The sequence below is a fragment of the Gracilinanus agilis genome, chromosome 6 (assembly GCF_016433145.1).
Source record: "Gracilinanus agilis isolate LMUSP501 chromosome 6, AgileGrace, whole genome shotgun sequence".
Lineage (NCBI taxonomy): Eukaryota > Metazoa > Chordata > Mammalia > Didelphimorphia > Didelphidae > Gracilinanus > Gracilinanus agilis.
The window spans coordinates 213,408,128-213,430,747 of NC_058135.1; the positions used below are offsets into that span (position 1 = coordinate 213,408,128).

Here is a 22,620-nt window from a genome sequence, read left to right on the forward strand (position 1 = left end):
CTTTTGGTCTCAGCCTCAGTTTCTATATCTGTAAAGCTGGTATAATAATAGCATCTACCTCACAGTTTATTGAAAGGTTCAAATGAGCTAATATTAAAAGTGTCCCAAAAGTCTTAGTATGGGTTTAAGCTATCAAAGTTTGCAAAGACACCATGCTTGCAAGGAGCTGTGCAAATCTTAAAGTGTTAAATAAATGCCAGCTATTATCACTAGTGCATCATATATACTGGCTGTTATGTCACTCTTACTCCATGACTAGCCCACCTCATATATATATAAAAATATATATGTACATATATATGTGTGTGTATGTATACATGTATATAACATAACACACACATATATATTATAAAAGCTAACATTTATATAGCACATATTATGTGCCAGGCACTGTGCTAAGTGCTTTACAATTATTATTTCATTTGATCCACACAATAGCCTTGGGAGATAGGTGCTATTATTATCGTTATTTTATGGATGAGGAAATCGAGGTGGACATAAGTTAGTGAATTACCCAGGGTCGATCATCTAGGAAGTACCAGAGGCTGGATTTGAACTTGAGTTATATATACACATCCATATGCAGATATATGCATATATTTATGTATATTCAACTGGGAAGGACACTATTGCCACTTAAGTGTACAGTGCATAGTTTTGAATCTTGACTCTATAATTGACTAGTTGTATGACTTTAGGCAAGTCATTCAATCTCCATGAGTCTCATTTTCCTCATTTCTTAAAAAGGAAGGAGTTGAACAAATTCCTTCTAAATTTCATTGCCTTTCTGAGATTCTATTTTCTCCGGTCCCTTCCAGCTCTAAATCTTATGCCTCTTTGCTCAATAGCTGTAAATACTCCATAGAATATCTCCCAAAGGCATGAGGGGCCATCTTCTGGTTCCTCTAATATTTTGATGACCTTTATCACATGCCTCATCCCCATCATCAGTAATGTGTTATGGTCTGCTTGCATACCATGCTTTTCAAATTGCCAGTCAAAAAAAAAAACAAATGAAAATCAAATTAGTAATCCTTAAAAAATTATTTTGAAAACCACATGGCAGAACAGGTCCTTAAATCCAAGGAAAACAACTCATTAGAGCTATAGAAATGAATGAAGGGGGAGAATGAATGCAAGTTGACAGGGAATGCTGATAAAGCCAATGAGAAGTCTGTTGCCTTTGCTATTGAATGCAGGGAATGAGGGCTCAGCACTGGTGATTAGGTGTCCTTCCAAGAATTTGTGGCAAGAAATCAAGGTCACATGTCATCAGAAAGGGCCATCTGTGTAGCTGCCTTGATAGTAGATGATAGATACAGAAGATGGCAGTGTTTTAGGGGAAGCTTTGACATCTTTTACAGTATAAGAAGTGACATTAAGCTGAAACATTATAGCCAAATGCAGGTGGGATTCATGATAGATATACTTGAAAAGCCCATATGGTATGTGTTTTAAGATATTCAGCCAGGAATGGTGATTTTGCAACTCGGAGATTGGAGGTGCTGAGCTCGGGAGTTAGGAGACCTGGGTTCACATTTCATCTCAGATATTTACGCTCTTTGTGTTCCTGGGCAACTCATTTTATTTGCCTGAGCTCCAAGTTTTGTTTTCTTGTCTTTAGAATAGAGTCAATACTTGCAATGCCTACATTATCAGGGTTATTGTACAGAAAGTACTTTCTCTGGAAAAAAATATATACATATATATTCCCTTGTTACATGTAAAAACAATGTTTAACATTGATTTTTTTTGTTTTGAGTCCCAAATTCTCTTCCTTCTTCTGACCTCCTCTCCTTACTCTCTCCCTGAGACAGGTAAGCAATCTCATGTAGATTTTACATTTTTGCAAAGAGAAGGAGGAAGAAATATAGTATGTTTTAGAGGAAAGTGCTTTCTAAACTTAAATTACTATGTAAACATAAGTTTTTAAAAATCATTATCATCTGGTTAATATAGGTTTATCCCATTTTGTGCAACTGTTGTGGTCCTGAAAAATATTTGCTTTGACTGTTTCTCTGATCACCCCTATATACCTAGTATTTGAAAAGCTGTATGGTATAGAAGAGACTTGAATACAAATTCAGGAAGGACCTGGGTTAGGTTCCTACTCCTGATACTAGCTGTGTGCTATCTCAGTTAACCTTAGTGATCTAGTCTGTAAAATACTTGTAATACCTGCTTCACATTCTGCTATAGGAGAATAATACCTAGAATTCTCAGACACTTAATTATGTGACCCTGGGCAAGTCACTTAACCCCCATCTGTAAAATGAGCTGGAGAAGGAAATGAGAAACCACTCCAGTATCTTTGTCAAGAAAACCCCAAATGAAGACATCACTGAAACGATGGAACAATATCAATACCTAAGGGCAGCTAGGTGACTCCATCAGGCCAGAGATGGGAGGTTCTGGTTCAAATCTGCCTCAGACACTTCCTAGCTTTATCCTCATTGCCTACCCTTACCACTCTTCTGCCTTGGAACCAATACATGGTATTGATTCTAAGACAGAAGGTAAAGGTTTTTTAAAAAACACAAAAACCCAGCACATAGAGTTCTTGCCTCACATTACTGTTATGAGGATAAAGAGTTAATGTATAGAAAAGCATTAGGTTGCTATGTGGCAGGGATGGCAGAGTGCTAAACTTGGAGCCAAGGACACCAGAGTTCAAACACTGCCTCAGTGTCATGTGACCTCTCTAGGACTCAATTTCCCTATCTATAAACTGAGGATAATGATAGCCTCTACCTCACAGGGTTGTTGTGAAGATCAAATGAGATCTTTTATGCACTGCAAACCTTTGAGCACTGTATAAATGGTAGTTATTGTTATAAAAGTCCTTTATAAAAAGTATTAAAGCATAAGTCATTGTGTATATATTGTTCCTTTTGGCTATCCTACATTGTTATCTTCATTTGACAGATAAGGAGACTCAGACCAAGAAAGGTAAAATGATTTAATGTCAAGCTCACACAACAAGTGGCAGAGATGGGACTAGCCAGGTTTTCTCAACTCCATGTCAATGCTCTTTTTCAAATTTTCAGAGTCCTCACAGAACTTCTTTTGGAAAACTACATGCAACAGATATCAAATAAATACTCCTTTAACATAACAACAAGTGAAATTGAGAATAAGCAAGCACAGCTCTGCTGATAGGATACGGATGCCAATTTTGGGAGAAGACATTTCATTTTGAAATGCAAAACGAGAAACTTCAGAAGTCCTGCAGTCTTCAAAAGAGGGTATGTTCCCCAAAGACCTGGAATCTGGATGGTCTATAAAATCAACTTTTTCTCATAAGATTTAGTACTTGATGGAACTAGAGATCAAGTGCAACTCTCTTATTTTACAAGGAAACTGGAAGCAAGAGAGATGTGGAAAGGTCAGAAGATTTAGGTTCAAATCCTCAGTGAGCAACTTTAATTCAGCAAGTCCTTACTTTCAATAAAGTATGTGATAATAATTGTTATTTAGTCATGTCTGACATTTTGTGGCCCCATTTGTGGTTTTCTTAGCAAAAATCCTATAGTAATTTGCCATTTCCTTTTCCAGCTCATTTTATAGATGAGGAAACAAGCAAAGAAGGCTAAGTGACTTGCCAAAGGTCACACAGCTAATAAGAAGTTGAGGCTGGATTTGAACTTGAGTCTTCCCAACTCCAAGCCCAGAACTCTATCCACTGCACCACCTAGCTGCCCCTTGATAATTACAGCTAGCATCTGTATGGCATTTTAAAATTTGCAAATCAGTGCTACAAGAAATGACAAGCAAGTTGTTTTCAGAAAACCGTGGGAAGAAATATATGAACTAAAGTAAGGCAAATGAGTAGAACTAGGAGGTCATTGTACAGAGTAACAGTAATATTGTAAAGATGATTACCTATGAAAGACTTAGCTACTCTTATCAAGACTCCTGAAGAACCTACCATGAGAAATGCTATCCACCTCCAGAAAAATGAACTCCACAGATTGAAGCATACTTTAAAAACAATTTTTCTTGTATTTGTGTGCTTTCTTTTGCAACAAAGCTAATATGGAAATATATTTTGAATGACCTTATACACAGTACATAATTGATATCATATTGCTTGGCTTCTTAAGGAATGGGGGAAAGGCCAAAGGGAGGGGGTGAATTTGAAACTCAAAAAAATTTTTTAAAGAAATGCTAAAAAAATTTCATGTAATTGGGAAATAGTTAATGAAATAATTAAAATATTTTTAAAGATTTGTGAAACACTTTATAAATATTACTATATTTTATCTTTATAACAACTCTATTTTCCCCACTTTACAGATGAGGAATCTGAGGTATACTGAAGTTAAGTGACTTGCTCAGGTTCTAAGTGCTTAAGGTCAAATTTGGGCTCAAGTCTTCCTGATGCCAGGTCCAATATTTTCCCCACTAAGCCACCTAGCCTCCTCTTACTAGCTATGACACGTGTCCCGGGGCATGTCATTTCATCTTCCTCTGACTTAGTTTCCTCATCTGTAAAATGGGAGAGGTGAACTGGATTGGGAGGGATTCTTCACTTCGGTGGGGTTCATAGATAGATTTTTCAGAATTTGGTTGGAGGAAAAATTACAACAATTTCTACTAACGTCTGGTTTCCTTTTTAATATAATTGTTGTTGTTCAGTCCTGTCTAACTGTGACTCCATTTGGGGTTTTTATTTTATGTATTGAAAAAATGTGATCGTTAGAAGATTGTTAGGCTTCACTGGACCGCCAACGGTCAGGCAATTGAAAAGGTCAGAGAGCTGGACCAAGAGTCCAAACTACCTGAGAAGCCCTAGACTAGATACAAAGGATCAGTAAAAAGCCTTCCAACTTTACACTAAATAAAGCATTTATTCAGCGCTTACTCCCATGCCAGGCACGAGGCTCATAGCTAGGGGGAAGTGCGGTAGGGAGAGAGGGAGGGTGAACAAGCCCTTTGGGTCTCTTGACTTCTCTAGCCTCAGTTTCCTCTCCTGTAAAATGCCGAGCTTGCATTATGGACGACTCTAAAGGGCCACAGTGAGGTCTGCCTTCCCAGCCCGGAGCATTGTGCCTGCCTTCCGGCCTCGGGCTGCTGCGCGATGAACTCTCCATGGTAGCGATGTGTCAGCTCCCGCCCACTCGGGATTTCAAAGAAAGTCAGCCCTCCTCCCCTGACTCCACAGCCCAGGAAGACTATTAATTGTAATTATCTGCATGAGTAAATTATACACTAGATACACTATTAATTACACAATTAATGGACTCATCACCGCTGCCACCCTCCTCCCTACACCGGCCCTCTCTCTCCTCCATCGTTCGTTCACTCTCTCTTTCTACCTCGCCTCTCCCCCTCCCCCACCAGCCCCAAAGCTAGGGGAAGAGAGTGCGCATGCGTCATTCGCGTAGCGGAGTGGTAAGTCCCTTCTGGCTCGCCGTAGCCTCTCTGCTTTCGGAGGAGGGGTGTGAGTATGGAACTTTAGGAGTCTGAGATCCGGGTTTGGGATCACCGAGGTCTCTGCGCCCGACGGGATGAGGATTACTGCTTGGATGGTATCCCCATGGCTGCTGCCCCTGTGGCTGCTGCTGACGCCACAGGCGAACGGCTCGCCCGACCGTCTGAGGGCCTTCGTGGTTCCTCACAGCCACATGGATGTGGGCTGGGTCTACACTGTCCAGGTAGGTGGAAGCGCTACCCTAGGAGAGCTTGTCCAAGTTAAAGGCGGCAGGTGCTGGACGTTCCAGGGGGACAGCCAGATGTTGTAAGGGGGCAACCAAATCTTGCAGGAGAAGCAGTGCAACTCCAAAAAGAGGCAGCTCAGTGGTCTAAGGGGACACCCCGATATTTTCCAGGGCAGCACATCTACATGCCAGCTGGACAGTGGACTGCAGTGCCCGCCTTGAACCTCAGAACCGAGGGACAAGGATGCCAAAGTTGCACTCTCTCCCGTTCTTCCTCCTTTTGCTTGACTCCTTCCCGGAAGCCTTCCGTGACAGCTCATAGATTTACAGCTGGAATTTTGGAGCCCACTCCACTCCCAGAACCATTCAGGGTTGAAGCCTCTGTTGGATCTTTTATTTTGGTCTTGGGGACTTGAACTGTAGTACCAAGGAATCAGTACACCCACCCCATCCCCCTTCCCCCTCCAAGAAAGTAAAAATCAGGACTTGCCATGTCAGGCACTGGGTAAAATGGACAGAAATCTGGGCTGTGACTCATAGTTCTACTGCTTTGACCTCGGACCTCTTTCTTCTGACCCCGGGGCTCATCTTCTCCTGATTATGTAAGGAAAAGGATTAGAACTAGATGAGCTCTAAGATCTGATCCAGATCTAAAACAAGATTGTAGAATCTCCTATGCATGAAACAGAATACGCCCCTGCTGGCTGTTTGGATTAGAGTATTGTGTAAATTCAAAATGAGCTTTTCTCTGTAGGCACCTTAGCTGAAAGGTTGGAAAGTTAGAAGGGCTACTAAATTGAGTGATTTTTTTCCAAAGCCTAACACACATTCAAAAGTAGCTTAGTGGGAGTTAAGGGGTTGGCCCAAACTTGGCAGGTGATTCTGTTGGTTTTAAGGAAGTCCTTGGGAGCTCAGTGTGCTGGGGATCTTTGCCTACAATCACCAGAAAGATTTCTAGTGCTTCTGAATTTGTCAGGGAGGACAGGAGTCCCATAGAATCAATCCTAAGATGTTTGAAGTCATTCAGGCCAAAACTTTTGGTAGACAGGTGAGAAAAACTGAGGCCCAGAAATATGAAGCAAGTTGTCCAAAGACTTGGTCACCTGACTTCCAGGTGAGGTTCTTTCCATCACGTTAGGCTGTCTCACTTGAGCCTAACTCTTCTAGGAATACTTCCTCAATAGATCATAGATTAACATCTGGAAGACATGTTGGAAATCATCTAGTCTAACTCTTTTATTTTACAGATGAAAAATAAGCCCATTGAGGTTAAATGACTCCTAAATTCAGTCAGGATTCGAACCCAGATCTTGTGATTCCCAAACCAGTATTCTTGCCAGCATCCCACATTGAGCCATTTCCCCTCATTTTGTTCTTCTACTACAGTCTCACACTGGATTGTATCACCCAGTTTGATTTGTTCTCCTACTTGTTTTATGTGTATAAATTTATTTTCTTCAACCAGGAGTTCTTTGTACTGGTTATCTCCTGTTTCCATTCCTGACTTATTTGATGGGAAATGGTATGGAAAGAGTACTAGATACATATTTTTAATTTTTCTTTTCTTTTTTTTTGAAACCCCTTACCTTCTGTCTTAGAATCAATACTGGGCATTGGTTCTAAGGCAGGAGAGCAGTAAGGGGTAGGCAGTGAGGGTTAAATGACTTGCCCAGAGTCACACAGCTAGGAAGTGTCTGAGATCAGATTTGAACCTAGGACCTCCCATCTCTAGGTCTGGCTCTCAATCCACTGAATCACCCTGCTGCCCCCTAGATACTTTTTAAAACCTTGGTTGAAGTCTCATCTTTGCCACTTATTTCTTATGTCACCTTGGGCAAATTACTTTCCTGTACTGGGATTTACTATAAAGTAAAAGGGTCACCTTGCAGATACCTAGAAATCCTTTGAGCTCCAACATTCTGTGAATCAAGGGCTCTTCCAGCTCTAACATCCTCTATTAAGATGTTCTTCAGCTCTAAATTCTGTGGGTCCATCTTAATACCTCTATGATCCTGAGCAAATCACTTTTTCTCATTGGACCTCAGTTACCATGTCTGCCAAATGGGGCTAATAGTAATTGTACCTCTCCATCAGAAGGAACCTGTGCCAGGAAATATTTTGTGAATAGTCAGCATCTATCAAAATATTAGGTATCATTGCCATTATAATTAATACCCCAAGAATCTGCAATCCATTTCATTCATCATTGTTCACAAATGCAGATTACAACCTCTTCTTGCCTAATATTTAGGTTGTTAGTACATTCTGGTTGATTAATGGATTGATGAACACAGTATGTTCCTGCGGCCAAATAAAGCCATCACTTGTTAGGGGACCTTTGGAGAGGAACCTGGCTACTTTTAGCTAGGCTAGTTCTTGAACAACAGACAAGTTGACTCTCACTAGCACTTAATAGTCTTCATTTTGCTAGAACTTTTCATAATTTGCTAGCATAGTCTTTGAAAATTCAAGGCTATGTCTATACTGTGCTGAGGCATAAGAAAAGAATCTCTGATTTCCTTGGAATGAATACATCTTCCACCAATTCCTGTCACTAGCCCTCCATCCTATTAGCCCTGGGCAATTCTTGTATGGTCTGTAACCATACCCCTACCCAGGGTCTCTGTATAATAGATATATCTGGAGGCTACCTTGTGGGTCTTTAATATCTTGATGGTATTAGAATAGTATGTGGATAGTTAGGTGGCTTAGTGTTGGCCTTGGAGTCAAGAAGAGTCTTTTTCTAACACTTCCTCACTGTGTGACTCTGAGCTAGTCACTTAAACTCTGTCTCAGTTTCCTCATCTGTAAAATGGGAATAATTATAATACCAATTCATAGGATTGTTGTGAGGATCAAGCAAGATGTCATGTAGAGTGCTTTATAAAAAGTAACTCATTATTGTATGTTGAGCACTACCCATGACTCTTTGCATTTGGGTTTCCACTGAAACTGTTCTCTCCAAGACTTCCTAATCAACAGCTCCAATAGTCTTTTTCAGTCTTCATTCTCTTCTGCTTTTGAACATGTGACTACATTCTCTTACTGGAATCTCTTCCCCCTCACCCCCACCCCACTCAGCTTCAGAGATATTACAACTTCCCTGTTCTCCTCTCTAATCTCTCCTTTACCATCTCTAAGAAACCACCCCTGGTTTCTCACATTTTTCTCACCTCCTTAATTCAATTTTTCCTCTAGTATTTTTCCATAATACTTTTCTCTTCCATCTATAGTCCCTTCCTTAGTCATTTTGTTCACTCCCTTGATTTTAAATATCACTTCCATACGGGTAATTCCCAAATCTGTATCTCTCTTCTGGACTCCCCACTAGCATTTGGAGCCTATGGGGTACAGTCAAAGTAATTCAAGATTTGACATCAAAGATCTTTACAATTTCTGCTTGAATTACCTGTGTGACCTGAGAGGGTCATCCCTAGCTAGGCCTCCATTTCCTCATTTGTAGGGAAATAGGATTGGACTAAATATCCTATGAGATCCCTTCTAACTCTAAATCTATAACCCAGAGGTCTCCATTTGTTTCTAGCATATTGGTTCCTGGTTATCCAGAATGGAATCATGATCTTTCTCCCTAAACTTGCTTGTACTTCTAGCTTAATAATATGTTTAAATATTGATATAAGGTTTGCAAAACACTGTACATATGTTTTCTCATTTGATCCTTTCAAACAACCTTTCACCATCTCTCTCTATGGTACCACATTCACACACAATCATAGCCTCCCATCTTCATAATGCTGGTGTTACATTTGACTCTTTCCATGTCCTTCATAACTCACCTCCAGTAAGTTACCAGGTCCTGTTGATTCCATCTTTTAAAAAATCTCCTTTATCTGATCCCTCTCTTCTTGTTTCTGCCACACCGCAGCTTCTTTGTGACCTGGGGAGCCCACTGCAATAGCCTTCCTAGAAGTCTTCTTTGCTGTTATCAGGCCTTTACACACTGCTGGAATCTTCCTCCTCAGGCATAGAGCTTTGCTCATGTCAATCCTCTGGCTAATGATGTATAGTAGCTCCCCGGGCCTCTCACATTGGGTTTAGACTCCTTGGCCTAGCTTCCAAGGCCTCAGTGTTGTGATGCCACCCTACTTTTCCAGCTTTTTCTCACATTACCTTCCTCCAGCCAAACTCAATTACTCTAGAGCCTTCCTCTTGTCCTTTTTAAAATATATTTGTTTCCATTGTGTTTCCATACCTTGGCATCTTTGCTCAGGCTGTTCCTTCTGCCTGCAACCCTTTTCTCCCTTATCTTTACCTGCTAAACTCTTAGCCATCATTTCCCCTTTAAGACCATATCTTCAGAAATATTTCTCTAATCAATAACAATCTTTGCCCTCATACTTCACATAGTGTTTACTTTGTACCGCTTCAATGTTCTTACCTCCATGCTTTGTTGAATGCCCTTTTCACTAGTATGGAAACTTCTTTCTACAGATCCTGCAGATCACAACCAACTCACACTCTTATCTTCTACTACTGTTCATTGTGGATTCCAGTAAATCTGCCATCTCTTGCTAGATCTCCATCTCTTGGACACATTCAATGACCTGCATTGATTATCCTGTCTTCTTAATTTGGATTCCACCCAATGTCTTTTCAGTTGCCTTTTTCTGATGACATCTCTCTTTTACATCCCTTTTCCTGTGAAATGAAAGAATGAATTTAGAATCATAGTGAGAACTGGAAAAAGACCTGAGGTTCTTGAGTCTAGCCAACCCCCTCATTGTACAAGGGACAAAACTGAGGTATAGTGACTTACCCAATTGACTTACAACTAGTAAGTATCAGAGGCAGGATTTGAACCCAGGTCTTACTGACACTAAGTCCAAAGCTTTATCCATGACTCCGTGCTACCTCTACTCTAATTACTGGAATATAGTATATCATGTTGCTATCTGATCCTTACACAAGACTGATAGTTCTATAGTGATAGGTACCCTGACTGATCCAAACTTTCTATCTGTCTCAGTTCCTTAGCACCACGCTCTATACACAGTAGATGTACAAAGGTATACAAAGTAGGTGCTTTATAAATCCTTCTTGATTTGATAGACCTTCATGGCAGCTGAGCAGAATTTATACCTACAAAAAAGTTGTCCCCTTGAAAGTGATTATTTGGGGAATTCACAATTTTATTTATTTCCAGAGACTGCTATCGTTTGGGAGGTTTTTAGAGCTCCTCTTTGAAAATGAATAACAGGGGCAGCTGGGTAGCTCAGTGGATTGAGAGCCAGGCCTAGAGACAGGAGGTCCTAGGTTCAAATCCGGCCTCAGACACTTCCCAGCTGTGTGACCCTGGGCAAGTCACTTGACCCCCATTGCCCACCCTTTTCCACCTAGGAGCCAATACACAGAAGTTAAGGGTTTAAAAAAAAATGAATAACATATTGTATTTATAGAGTTATATGATTACAAAGCATTTTCATTATCTCATTAGAGCCTCCATGTTCTCCAGGGAGGTAAGATAAGTAATATAGGTTTTGTTATATCTGTTTTATAGACAGGGAGTAAGAATGATGTTGAAAATTACATAAATTGTTGATTGGCTGTCTTGGGGGGTGGAAGGATTGTGGAGAAAAGAGCACCAGACTTGGAGTCAGAAAACCTGAGTTCAAATTATGGCTCTGTTTCTTAGTCCTTATATGACCTTGCATAAATCACTTCCCTTTCCTGAGCTTCCAGTTTCTTTATCTGTTAAATGATGAAGGAATTGAGCTAAACAATCTGAAGTCTGGTTTAGTCCTAAATCCTGTCGTCCTAGAACTACAACCCAGCTCTCCTGACTGTATTTTTCAAGGCAATGTGCTGCCTAATAGGTCTCATTTCAACTCCTGATTAGATTGAGGGGGAAAAACTAAATGAGACTAAAGAGATCCCAATAGGGTGTGGTTTTGTTTTTCCTTTACTGTGTTGTCAAACTTCCGGTTCCCCCCTGGGAAGATAAGACCTTTCAAACAAGGCCAGCTGGGCCCCAGAAGACACCCTTCCAGAAACATGATCCCATTGGAACAATAGCAGCAGCTCTCTGAACTCTGCCTGCCCTGTCTCCCTCTGAGAGAACTCTGTGGAGTTCAAAGCTTAGAGGAATCCTTTAAAGTTGGGGAGGCCTGCTGTGGAGTCAGCTGGGCAACCCTCAGAGCCATTCCTGTTTCTGCAGTGCCTTAAGCTTTCTCCCTGAGGGAGGTTGTCCAAGTATTATTCTCCTAATAATAATAACTATTAACATTTATATAGCATTTTAAAGTCTGCATATTGTATCTTATTAGATCCTCACAACAACCCTGTAAGGTAGGTGCTGTTATTATAGCCCCCTTTTAAAGATAACAAAGCCTTGGCTGAGAATTTCAGTGACTTGCCCAGGATAACAGGGTTGCTCAGGCAGATTTTGAACTCATGTCATCCACCAAGCCACCCAGCTTATCTTATATTGCAGGTGAAGAAACAAAGTACTTGGAATATGAAATTAATTTCTTAATGGAAAAAAGCTAGTTGAGTGCTGGAGCAGAGACATTCAAATTTTTTGACCCTAAGACTGGTTCCCTTACCAAAGCATTGTATCTGACATTAATTTGCTAAAGATGTTTCTCTTCATATTACCATTCTTCTCATAAACATCCAATGGCTTCCCATTACCTGCCAAATAGAGGCAGCAAGGTGGCATAGTAGATAGATTGAGGGGCTTGTTGTCAAGAAGATCTGAGTTCAAATTTGACCCCAGAACCTTATTAACTGGTTGTCCCTTGGCAAGTTTTAACCCATTTGCCTCAGTTTCCTCATCTGTAAAATGGAGATAATAAATATTAGCACCTATCTCATAGGATTTTTTTGAGGATCAAATGAGTCAACAATTGTAAAGTGCTTAGCACTCTGCCTACAGTCTAATGCAGGCAGTCTACAATTGATTTCAATTTATTTTCCCAAACTCAAAGGGAAGTAAGTAATACTTACTTCCCTTTGAGTTTCTGGTTTTCTGGAAAACTTGGTTTTTCTTTATACCCTTTTCTCATCCTCACCTCTCCTGGATACATGCCTTCAATCTGTGTGCCATACCTAGAATGGACACCACCCCTTCCCTCCATCTGCACCTCTTGATTTCCCTCTCTTATATCAAGGCCCAACTAAAAGGGCCATCCTCCATGAAAGCTTTCCCTGCCCCTACTTCTTCAATATCCACCTTCCCCATTTATACTCTAAGCATCTTGAGGATAGGTACAAGGTCATATCTTTTATTTTCAGCTCTGAGAACAGTGTTTGAGCACTGTGTATAAATAAATGTGTATAGGAGAAAGAGCACTGGACTTGGGGAGAGGGGGAGGTGACATTTGGATTTGATTATCTGTAAGTCACTTAACCTCTCATTTTCAATTTCCCCATCTGTAAAATTGGGCAAACTTGCCACTGCTTATTTCTCAGGATTAGCATAAGGGAAATTCTTCAAAGGCTACAGAAATGGTTGTTGTCATGATCACTATCATCTTTCCTCATATTCTTTAGGTCTTTCCAGGGACTTGTTTCTGTGTGTTTTGCTAGTCACAACTTTTTTTTTAACCCTTTTTAAAAACTATTTTCAGAAGGTATTATATGAAACCAAGATTGAACCTGGTTTCATTTTCTTCACTTAACTTTTTTTTCATTCATCAAGCATTTACTGTTTTTCTCCCTCCCCCTTCCCCTGACCCACTGGGAAAGAAGGAAGGAAGGGAGGGATGGAGAGAGTTGATACTAGTATTTAATAGTAAGCTGGTCAAATAGCAACTATAGATAAGTAATCAGTTTTGACAGATTGAGAACTATTTGTTTAAAGAAATGTGATCTTAGGGATCATGTAATAAGTAGGATTCTCCAACTGGCCAGAAACCCTACTTATGTCAAATTCTAACTTCCAGGCCTAGAGTCTGAGAAACTGGTGTCTCAGTGATACTAAGTAGACAAAAGAGAGAAATGTTATTTCTTTATACAATAGAAGATGGTAGTCGTGGCAGTAGTATTGATGGAAATGGAGAATTGGGGAGATTGTAAGGAAACCAGTTCAGATAAGTTCAGAAACTGTAGGACTCCCAATAAGGGATTAAGTACTTGTGATTGATTGGAATCAGTTTCTCATCCAGTCATGGTAGAGCCAGGAATAATTAAAGCCAAAGTTTGCTAATTTCCTTATATAGCAAAAATAAATGTCAACCTAAATCTTACTCCTAATTTTCACAAAATCTAAATCATCAGGGTCGCACTAAGATTTTATATTAATGAGCCACAGTTTTTAAACATTTTTAATCCTAAATTATAGCACTTAAGGTAGTTTCCGGTATATAAACTTAGCTCTTTTTATTTCTAGGAAAGATCTGCAAGATTAAAAGTAAAAAGACTCCAGATACAGTTTTCTACCTTGTGTGTCATCTGAATTCTGAAGTACTTTTTTTTATAAGAGCTTATGCTTGTAAAGTACTTTTTGATCTTTAGTAAATGAGCACTTTATATCCATTATCTCATTTTTGCTTTGCAACATCCCTGGGAGTTATGTACGTAGTACAAGTAGCATCACCCTTGTTTTCTAGCTGGGGAAGTTGGGTTCAGAGCAGCTCACTCACTCACAGGTAGTGAGTGGCAGAATCTTCCCTGGAACACATGTATTATTGAGCCAAAGCTCAGTGCACTTTGTTGTAATCATAGAAGTTTAAAGGGGACCTGAGAAGGCGTCATCTAGTCCAACTCCCATGTGGATCATGAATCTCCTTTATATGTGAATGTATGTAGGATATATCTACTTATGTATGTTTATACATAGATACCTGTCTTCCATGTATATACTTATCTTTTTATAAATATATTTAGATATATATACATCCTCTTATATATACATATTCATTCATATTTTATCTTCATTCATATTTTACATATACATATCTAACTATTACTTATATGATAGATAGATAGATAGATAGATAGATAGATAGATAGATAGATAAGACATCCTATGAGATGCACACACAGCTTCTGTTTTAAGATGTTTGGTAGTGGGGAACTCCCTACTTGAAAAGGGTTGCCCACAGTTAGTTTAATATTGGAATCCAGCCCTCAAGTGTGTGTCTCTCATCCTATAACTCTTATTCTTGTCTTTTCTCCATGTAGACCCGTAGGAATGAGCTTTGTGTTGTTTTCATATTCCATAAAAGGAGAAGCAGTTTGGAACATTTGAAAGAATATTAAATTTGGAGTTGGCACACCTGGATTTGAACTCCTAATCTGCCATTTATTCACTAAGCAACCTTAGGGAAGTTAAGTCCTATGTCTGGACATCAGTTTCTTTAGTTATCAGATAAGAGGATTAAGCTAGATTGTCTCTACTACCCTTTCAGCTCTAACATCCTATGACTTTGAAATGGTGTGTATTAACATACTATTTACCTTTTCTGAAATTGAGAGACTATAATGAAATTATTTTCTTGATTCCTTATTAAGTCCATAGAGTAGTTTCTTCTATTAGGCTTATATGAAGATTTAAATTCTTTTTGAGATATAGATTATACTATAAACATTGCTCATGGTTCATTCCAAGTTAAAGCAGTAGAACAGGCATGAGAAGTTGAGTCAGGGGGTCAGTTTTCTGGTCCCAGTTCTATAACTAAATATGTAACTGGACTTGTCCCATCACTTATCTAGTCTTGACTGTTTCCTCATTTGCAAAATAATACAAACAATAGCCCTTGCTGACACTCTTAGGTTAATGTCTATAAAGTGCTTTTGAATCATGGACTATTGCTGCTGGAAGGGACTCTAGAAATTCTCCTATTTTACTCCCTCATTTTACAGTAGAGAAAACTGAGATCCCAAAAGAGGAAGGGACTTCCTCAAAATAACAGTGAATTAATGGCAAAACTAAGGCAAGAATCTACGTCTCCAAATTCCCTCTAAATCTAGACATTGTTATTATATTACACTGCCTTAGTCAACAAGCATTTATTGATCATCTATTGCATGCCAGGCACAAGCACTATGCAAATGCAAGTCATTCTTTTCACCATATCTAAACTGTCCTGAACACAGAAAGGAAGTCAGCACTGCAGATTGCCCAATAAGGGCACCAGTATAGGCCTTTGAGCTGCTCTTGCTTTATGGTAGCTATAAAGTTGATTGTATGAGCCAGGTGACCCTTTGGTGCTACACAGCAGTGCAGTTCTATGGGACACATCGCCAGAGAGCTGGCTATTTCTGTGTTTACCTGAAGAGATTCTGGGTGCAAGTTGTCTGCCATGGACAGAGAAAACAACAGGGCTGGGTAATGATGCTTCTGTGTCACCAGGTCAGTGCCATGTATGTCCTTGATAGCAAATCTCATCTAAGTTTTTGCCTAGTCTCTGAGGTATGCCTGTATTAGAGCTTGTGGAACTCTAGCAGCTCACATGATAGCTAATTGTCCAATTTAGTTGCTTTGGCACCAAGCAGACATGCCCACTGGAGCTTCCTTTGAAAATATGTTTGTGTGATTCCTCCCCCCATCACTGTCCCTCTTGTTCTGCAGGAGAGCATGCATGCTTATGCAGCCAATGTCTACACTTCGGTGATGGAGGAATTGAACAGAGGGAAGCAGCGCAAATTTATTGCTGTTGAACAAGAGTTCTTCCGGCTCTGGTGGAGCAGAGTGGCCACAGACACCCAGAAGCATCAGGTAACTGGGCTTGATTTATTAATTACTGTGATGGGAGCTACAAAAGCTTTCTTAATGGACACTGTAGCTTTCCAAGGAAAAAGAAACCACATCTAATCAACAACATTGTAAAGAAAGTCCAAGGAGCACCACTAATCTGTTGTGAAAGCTGTTTCTTCTTCAAATACATGTGGTTTGCATTTTCTCTAAAGGGTTTGAATTTCTAATTCTGGCTTTAAAGCCCCACTAGGACATTTGACAGATTTGCACTGATAAAGTGGAACAATTGTGCCTTCAGTTCCTTACCAGTGGAGTGAAGCTAAATAATAGTGTAGATATATTATCACTGTTATTATTTTTAGATGAGATTAGGCCTGTGTTTCTTTTTTTTTTTTTAAACCCTTGCCTTGTGTCTTAGAATCAATACTGTTTATTGGTTCTAAGGCAGAAGAATAGTAAGGGCTAGGCAATGGGGGTTGTTGTGAGGAAGATTACTTAATTATTATTTAGGAGACCATAAGAGGGTGAAGTGACTTGCCCAGGGTCACATAGCTAGGAAGTATCTGAGGCTAGATTTGAACCTAGGACCTCCTGTCTTTAGGCCTGGCTCTCAATCCACTGAGTCACCTAGCTCACCCTAGGCCTGTATTTCTTAAAGAACTTTAGAGACAATATGGAGTTACTAGATAAAGAGCCAGGAAATCCTGACTCAGACTGGAAATCTAGATATCTTTCTCTCTCTTTCACTCTAGAGAAGGTACCCATTTGCATTGGTAGAAGGAGGCTCTTCCATCCTAAGTCCTCAATGCCAATGAAATCACAGTCTGGGCCTTATTCATTTTCTTTAGCTTGGTATTCAAAGTTAGAAGAGAACTTAGGGATCATTGTGTTCAATCCCCTAAGTTAAGGGATGAAGAAGAAAGGCTAAGAAATGGGGAGTGATAGCTTGGTGTTGGACTACTTTCTCTTCATAGGACCCTGGATAAATTCTAGCTTTGCCACTTCTTGATCATGTCACTTTGAACCAGTCATTTCCCATTTTGGAGCATCAGGTTCCTAATGTTCCAAAATGAGGGAGTCAGTGAGCTTATCTTGAAAACCTGTCCAGCTCCAGCATTTAGATTCTGTGACCTGGATGAGACAGAAGCCTTAGCACTACAGCAGATTATATACTAGTCTGAGCTTTTCTTAAGTGCCATTCTGTGCAGAGCATGCAGTGAGGTGCTGGGGAAATTAAGGGATCGATGAGACATGGCCCCCTTACAGCTGGAAAGGCTGTTATGAAAAATAATGTCTGTATTGCTGTATGGTTTGCCAAGTATTGGCTGCAGAAAACCATGTGAGGTAGGCAGCATAAGGATTCTCTTCCTAATTGTAGAGAGGGATACTGAGGCTTACTGTGTGACTTACACAGAGAGAAGCAGCAGAGTATAATGAGGAAAAGTGTTCTAGGAGCCTCATCCCACCCTTGAGAGTTTTAGCTGTGTCACCTTCGGCAAATCACTTGACCTGTTCACAACTCAGTTCCTCATCTGTAAAGTAATAAGGATAAGAATCACTTCTTTTTATTTTGGAAAAAGCCCAGGAAACTTATGGAGATAGAACTGAAAAAGGTTCCTCAGGGAAAAAAAGAACCATGGAATGGGCCAGAGACTGGGCCCTCCCTGGACTCACAGATTAGCTGCATGGCCTCCTCCATCGAGCTGGCCACCATTCACTGAGGAGGGGTAGGGTGCCTTCCTGCATGCTCCCAGTTGTGCCTCTGTTGTGCAAAGATAGGTCAGAGTCCTGGTGGCCACAACCAGTTCCTGGTTATCTGTGCCAGTTCAGGGCAGGAATACCCACATCATCCTAAAATTCCATTTAAGCAAATGGCTGGGAGACAGGACTGAAGCCTGTGTGATGTGGGCAAATCACTTCCCTTTCCTGAGCCTCAGCTTCCTCCTTTATAAGGTGGGGAGAATCCTCCCTATCCTGCAGACATCACAAAATTGAGAGAACACCTGCTTTGTTTTCTGAAAAGCACTGTAGGAAAAATACTCATAGCAACAGTTCATGTTGGCAAAGAAATCTACGGGGCACGTATGCCTGCCTAAAGGGGAGTGGCTAGATAAATTATGGTGTGTTGATGTCATGGATTGTCATTGTGCCATGAAAAATGACTAGATAGTGTCAGAGAAAACCAGAAAGACTGATATGAACTGATGGAGAAGGACATGAACAGAACCAGGAGGACAATATACAACAGCATTATAAAGAAAAGACTGCTTTAATGGACTTGAGAACTTTCATTGTGCAGTGACCAACCTCAATTCCAGAGGGCTAAAGATAAAATCATACCACCCACCTTCGGGCTTCTGACCCAGAGGAGGGGCACTCAACATGCAGAACAAGACATCTGTTATTGGACATGAACAGTGTACACCCTTGCTTTCTCCCTCTCCCAGTCTCCTCTCCCACTTCCTCTTTTTTTTCTTCTCCCCCTTCAATGGGAAGGAAAGGGAAGGAGAAAAAATAAATGCTTATTAATTGGAAAAAAGTAATAAAGATAACTTTTTAAAAAGAAAAGGAAAAACACTATAGAGGTTGGATAGTCAATAAGCATTTATTAAATGCCTAGTATGTGTCTATGCACTCAGGATGCAAAGAAAGATAAGACAGCCCCATCTGTAAAGTGGAGATGATAATAGCACCTACCTACCTCACAGAGCTTCTGTGAGCATCAGATGAAATCATATTTGGAAGGTGCTTTGCACAGTACCTGGCACACAGCACATTAATAAATGCCTCTTCCCTGATTAGGAAACTCATGGTTCATGGAGGCTCAAGAATATAAGCTCCATCTGTCAAGTCACCACATTAAAGCTTTTTGATTTATGGAAGGACAGAGCTGGTAGAGCCCTTCGAGATTGTCTGGTCTAACACCTGCATTTCATAGAGGAGAAAACCAAGACCCTAAAAGGGGGAGTGAGTCCTCACTCAGTGCAGTCCCTGATTTCACTGGATCCCCACACTAGCGCTGAAGTAGGGAGGGCTCATCAACCCCATTTGACCAGTGTGGAGCATGATGTATCTACAGTTACACAGCTATAAATTAGGGAGTCAGGATTTGAACTGAGGCCTTCTGGCTTAAGACCAGTCTATAACACCCCATTCTCATAGTTCATGTGGATTCAGAGATTAAAACAAAACCCAGGGGGCAGCTGGGTAGCTCAGTGGATTGAGGGCCAGGCCTAGAGATGGGAGGTCCTACATTCAAATCTGGCCTCAGACACTTCCTAGCTGTGTGACCCTGGGCAAGTCACTTGACCCCCATTGCCTAACCCTTACCACTCTTCTGCCTTAGAATCAACATTCTAAGGCGAAAGGTAAGGGTTTTAAAAAATTAAAAACAAACAAAAAAAAAACCCCAAAGCCCTTAAAACTAATCATTGTTGGGTAAACATGTTCTATTTTGGTTATCATTGGAGTTGTTCATGGAATGATCTGTTTCCCACTATCACAGGTCCATCAGTTACTGAAAGAAGGCCGACTGGAATTTATGATTGGAGGACAGGTGATGCATGACGAAGCAGTGACCCAGATTGATGATCAGATTTTACAGCTAACAGGTTTGCTTGCTTTACCCATTCAGTATTGCCCCCCTGACTAACTGAATGAATCACTGAAACGTTTATGAAGTGCTTACTATATACAAAGCCCTGTGCCCTGGAGATGCAAAGAGAAAAGAAAGACAGTTCCTGCCCTCCTGTGAGGAGCTCACATTCTAATGGGGGAGATAGTGCCTGTGGAAGGTGTTGGCTACAAGTCAGATGGAAAGGTCCCCAGGTCCTTAGGGGACAGCTCTTTTTAAAATGCCGTTCTTACTAACAAAATCCTGTCAGTTTTTGATGTTGTACCCCTGGACAATGCCAAGGATTGTGGTGGCAAGAGCTTTCATTTCTGGGCCATCAGTCTGTGTGGCTATAGCACCAGCAGCAGCAGTGGCCAGGCTGCATCTCCACAGATGTTGCTTCCCAGGATGTTGGCTGAGGGCACAGGGCTACTCAGGCCATCTCCGTCATAGTCCAAGGAAAGATGCTGGTCAGGATGGTGCTGGCAGTTTGACTTTCCTGGCATGTGGTGCCTTGCTGCTTCAGCTAGCCTGGCTTGTAGGCCCTGTGGGTGGCAGTTGATTGGGCTGGGATGGGTGATCCTTTTTTCCCAAATGATAGCTGTGTCTGACAGCAGGACTAGAATCCCTCCTAGTCCAGGCTCCCAGGGCTCCTGCGTCTCTCTGCCTTGTAGTGGCCCTTGTCCAGAAGTTGTGGCTGGTTATGATGAGGAGCATGGGCCCCTTCTCCACACTATGACTCTGGGTGCTGAGCCAGGCAGGACTCTTGGGTTTAGGGAACACTGTTAGTCCCAAGCCTCTTGGGTTCAAGGTCCTTCATCCGTGGACATAGCATCCCAGAGGATAGAAATGGTTTGATTTATCTGGCACTCGATGTCCTATCTCTCTCTTGGCCTGCTCTGAGGTGTAAGAGGTAGTGCTGGGCAATGAAAAGAATAATGGCCTGGAAATCTGGAGACCTTGGCCTAAAACCGGTCTCTACAACTACCTGGCTGTGTGACTCTAGACAAGTTGTCTCTCAAATCTGCTTCCTGATCAGGGAAATGAGGGATTTGGACCATTTGCCCTTTAGGGTCCTTCTAGCTCTAACACTTGGTTCTAAGGCCTTTTCTAGCTTTACTGTTCTTTATTTTGTATTACAAGACCCATATTGATGCTAACATTTTTAGATTCTAAGACCTTTTCTAGATCTGACATTTTACATTCCATAATTTCTCCTTTAAATTCTGAGATTTTGTAAATGGTGTCTTTGAGACACCATAGAATGAAGAGGAGCAGCATTGCACCAGTGAAAGAACATTAGGTTGGAAGGACCTGCCTCTTTGTGCCTCAATTTCTTCAACTGTAAAAATAGAAATGATCTACTGATTAATTCCTGATTCTTCAAGTACTGGTGCATTTTTCACTGCTTGAGCTGAATTTTTTTAGGTTAATAAATGTTGATGGCTTGGCCTGCTGGGGCAGTGTCCAAGACATAATTCTTTTCCTTTCTTGAAGAACTTTTTTTCTCTTTCTACCTTCAGAAGTTTCTCAGGAGTTTCAGGCTAAACTTGACTTAATTATTAACTCTCTTTGTAGCCTATAATTCCTAAAAACAGAAGCAAGCAAGGGGGGAAAAAACAGTAGCATTGAATAATCCTAAGGAATTTACAGTATCTGAGGCATTTTCTGGCCTCAGGGTATTTCAGCCCACCTTGCAAAGAGGGCCCCAGAGGAGGCAGAATTTGATGTTTATCAAGCAGGTGATGAACCTTTAGTAAATATTTGCTATGTTGGTCTCAGTGGAATCACAGCCTTATGCACTGAGGCCCATTCAGTGTCATTCAAACTGACCTCAAATGATGGATGAGGAATTAAAAACTGTCTGGAAATCTTAGAGAGGCAAGGACAGGTGATCAAAGGAGAAGAGCAAATAGTATTTGCAAACTCAATGTCTGGGTGAAAGATTTCTCAAGATAGAGGGCTAGACTTGAGAGTCAGAAGGATCCAGTTCAAATGTGGCCTCAGGCACTGACTAGGTGTTTGACTTTGGGTATGTCACTTAACCTCCCTTTGCCTCAGTTTCCTCAGTTGTAGGTAATATAGGGATAATAAGAACACTTACCAGGAAGCTACTGATAAGAAGAAAGTTCCCCATTTATCCCAAAAGATTCATAGCAGTCCTTTTTTGTGATAGCGAAAGATTGGAAATGAAGTAGATGCCCATCAAATGGGAAATGGCTAAACAATTTTTCCAAAATCCTACCATATGTTGTCTACAAGAAACACATATGAGACGGGTAGAAATACACAAGTTTAAGGTTAAGGGCTTGAACAAAATCTTTTGGGCATCAAATGAGAAAAAGAAGGCAGGAATGGCCATTATGATTTCTGATAAAGCCAAAGTAAAAATAGCTATGATTAAAAAAGACAGGGAAGGTCATTACATCCTGATTAAAGGCAGTATAAACAATGAGGAAATAACACTGCTCAATATGTATGCAGCAAGAGGTATAGCATCCAAATTCATAAAGCAGAAACTGGCAGAACTCAAGAAGGAAATAGATAGTAAAACCATAATAGTGGGAGATCTAAATATTCCTCTTTCAGATTGAGATAAATCAAATCAAAAAATAAATAAGAAAGAGGTACGAGAGGTGAATGAAGTCCTAGAAAAATTAGATTTAATTGATATGTGGAGAAAAATA

At 40.6% G+C, this 22,620-nt stretch overlaps 1 protein-coding gene across 1 annotated transcript in view; it reads left to right on the top strand.

The window, feature by feature from the left end:
* Positions 1–22,620, top strand: part of MAN2B2 (mannosidase alpha class 2B member 2) — a 102,131-nt gene that overhangs the window by 7,548 nt on the left and 71,963 nt on the right. Inside the window, exons 2-4 of the mRNA XM_044681765.1 lie at positions 5,449–5,657; positions 16,195–16,341; positions 19,826–19,931. Coding sequence (XP_044537700.1) covers positions 5,449–5,657; positions 16,195–16,341; positions 19,826–19,931 — 462 coding nt within the window. The remainder of the gene's footprint in view (positions 1–5,448; positions 5,658–16,194; positions 16,342–19,825; positions 19,932–22,620) is intronic.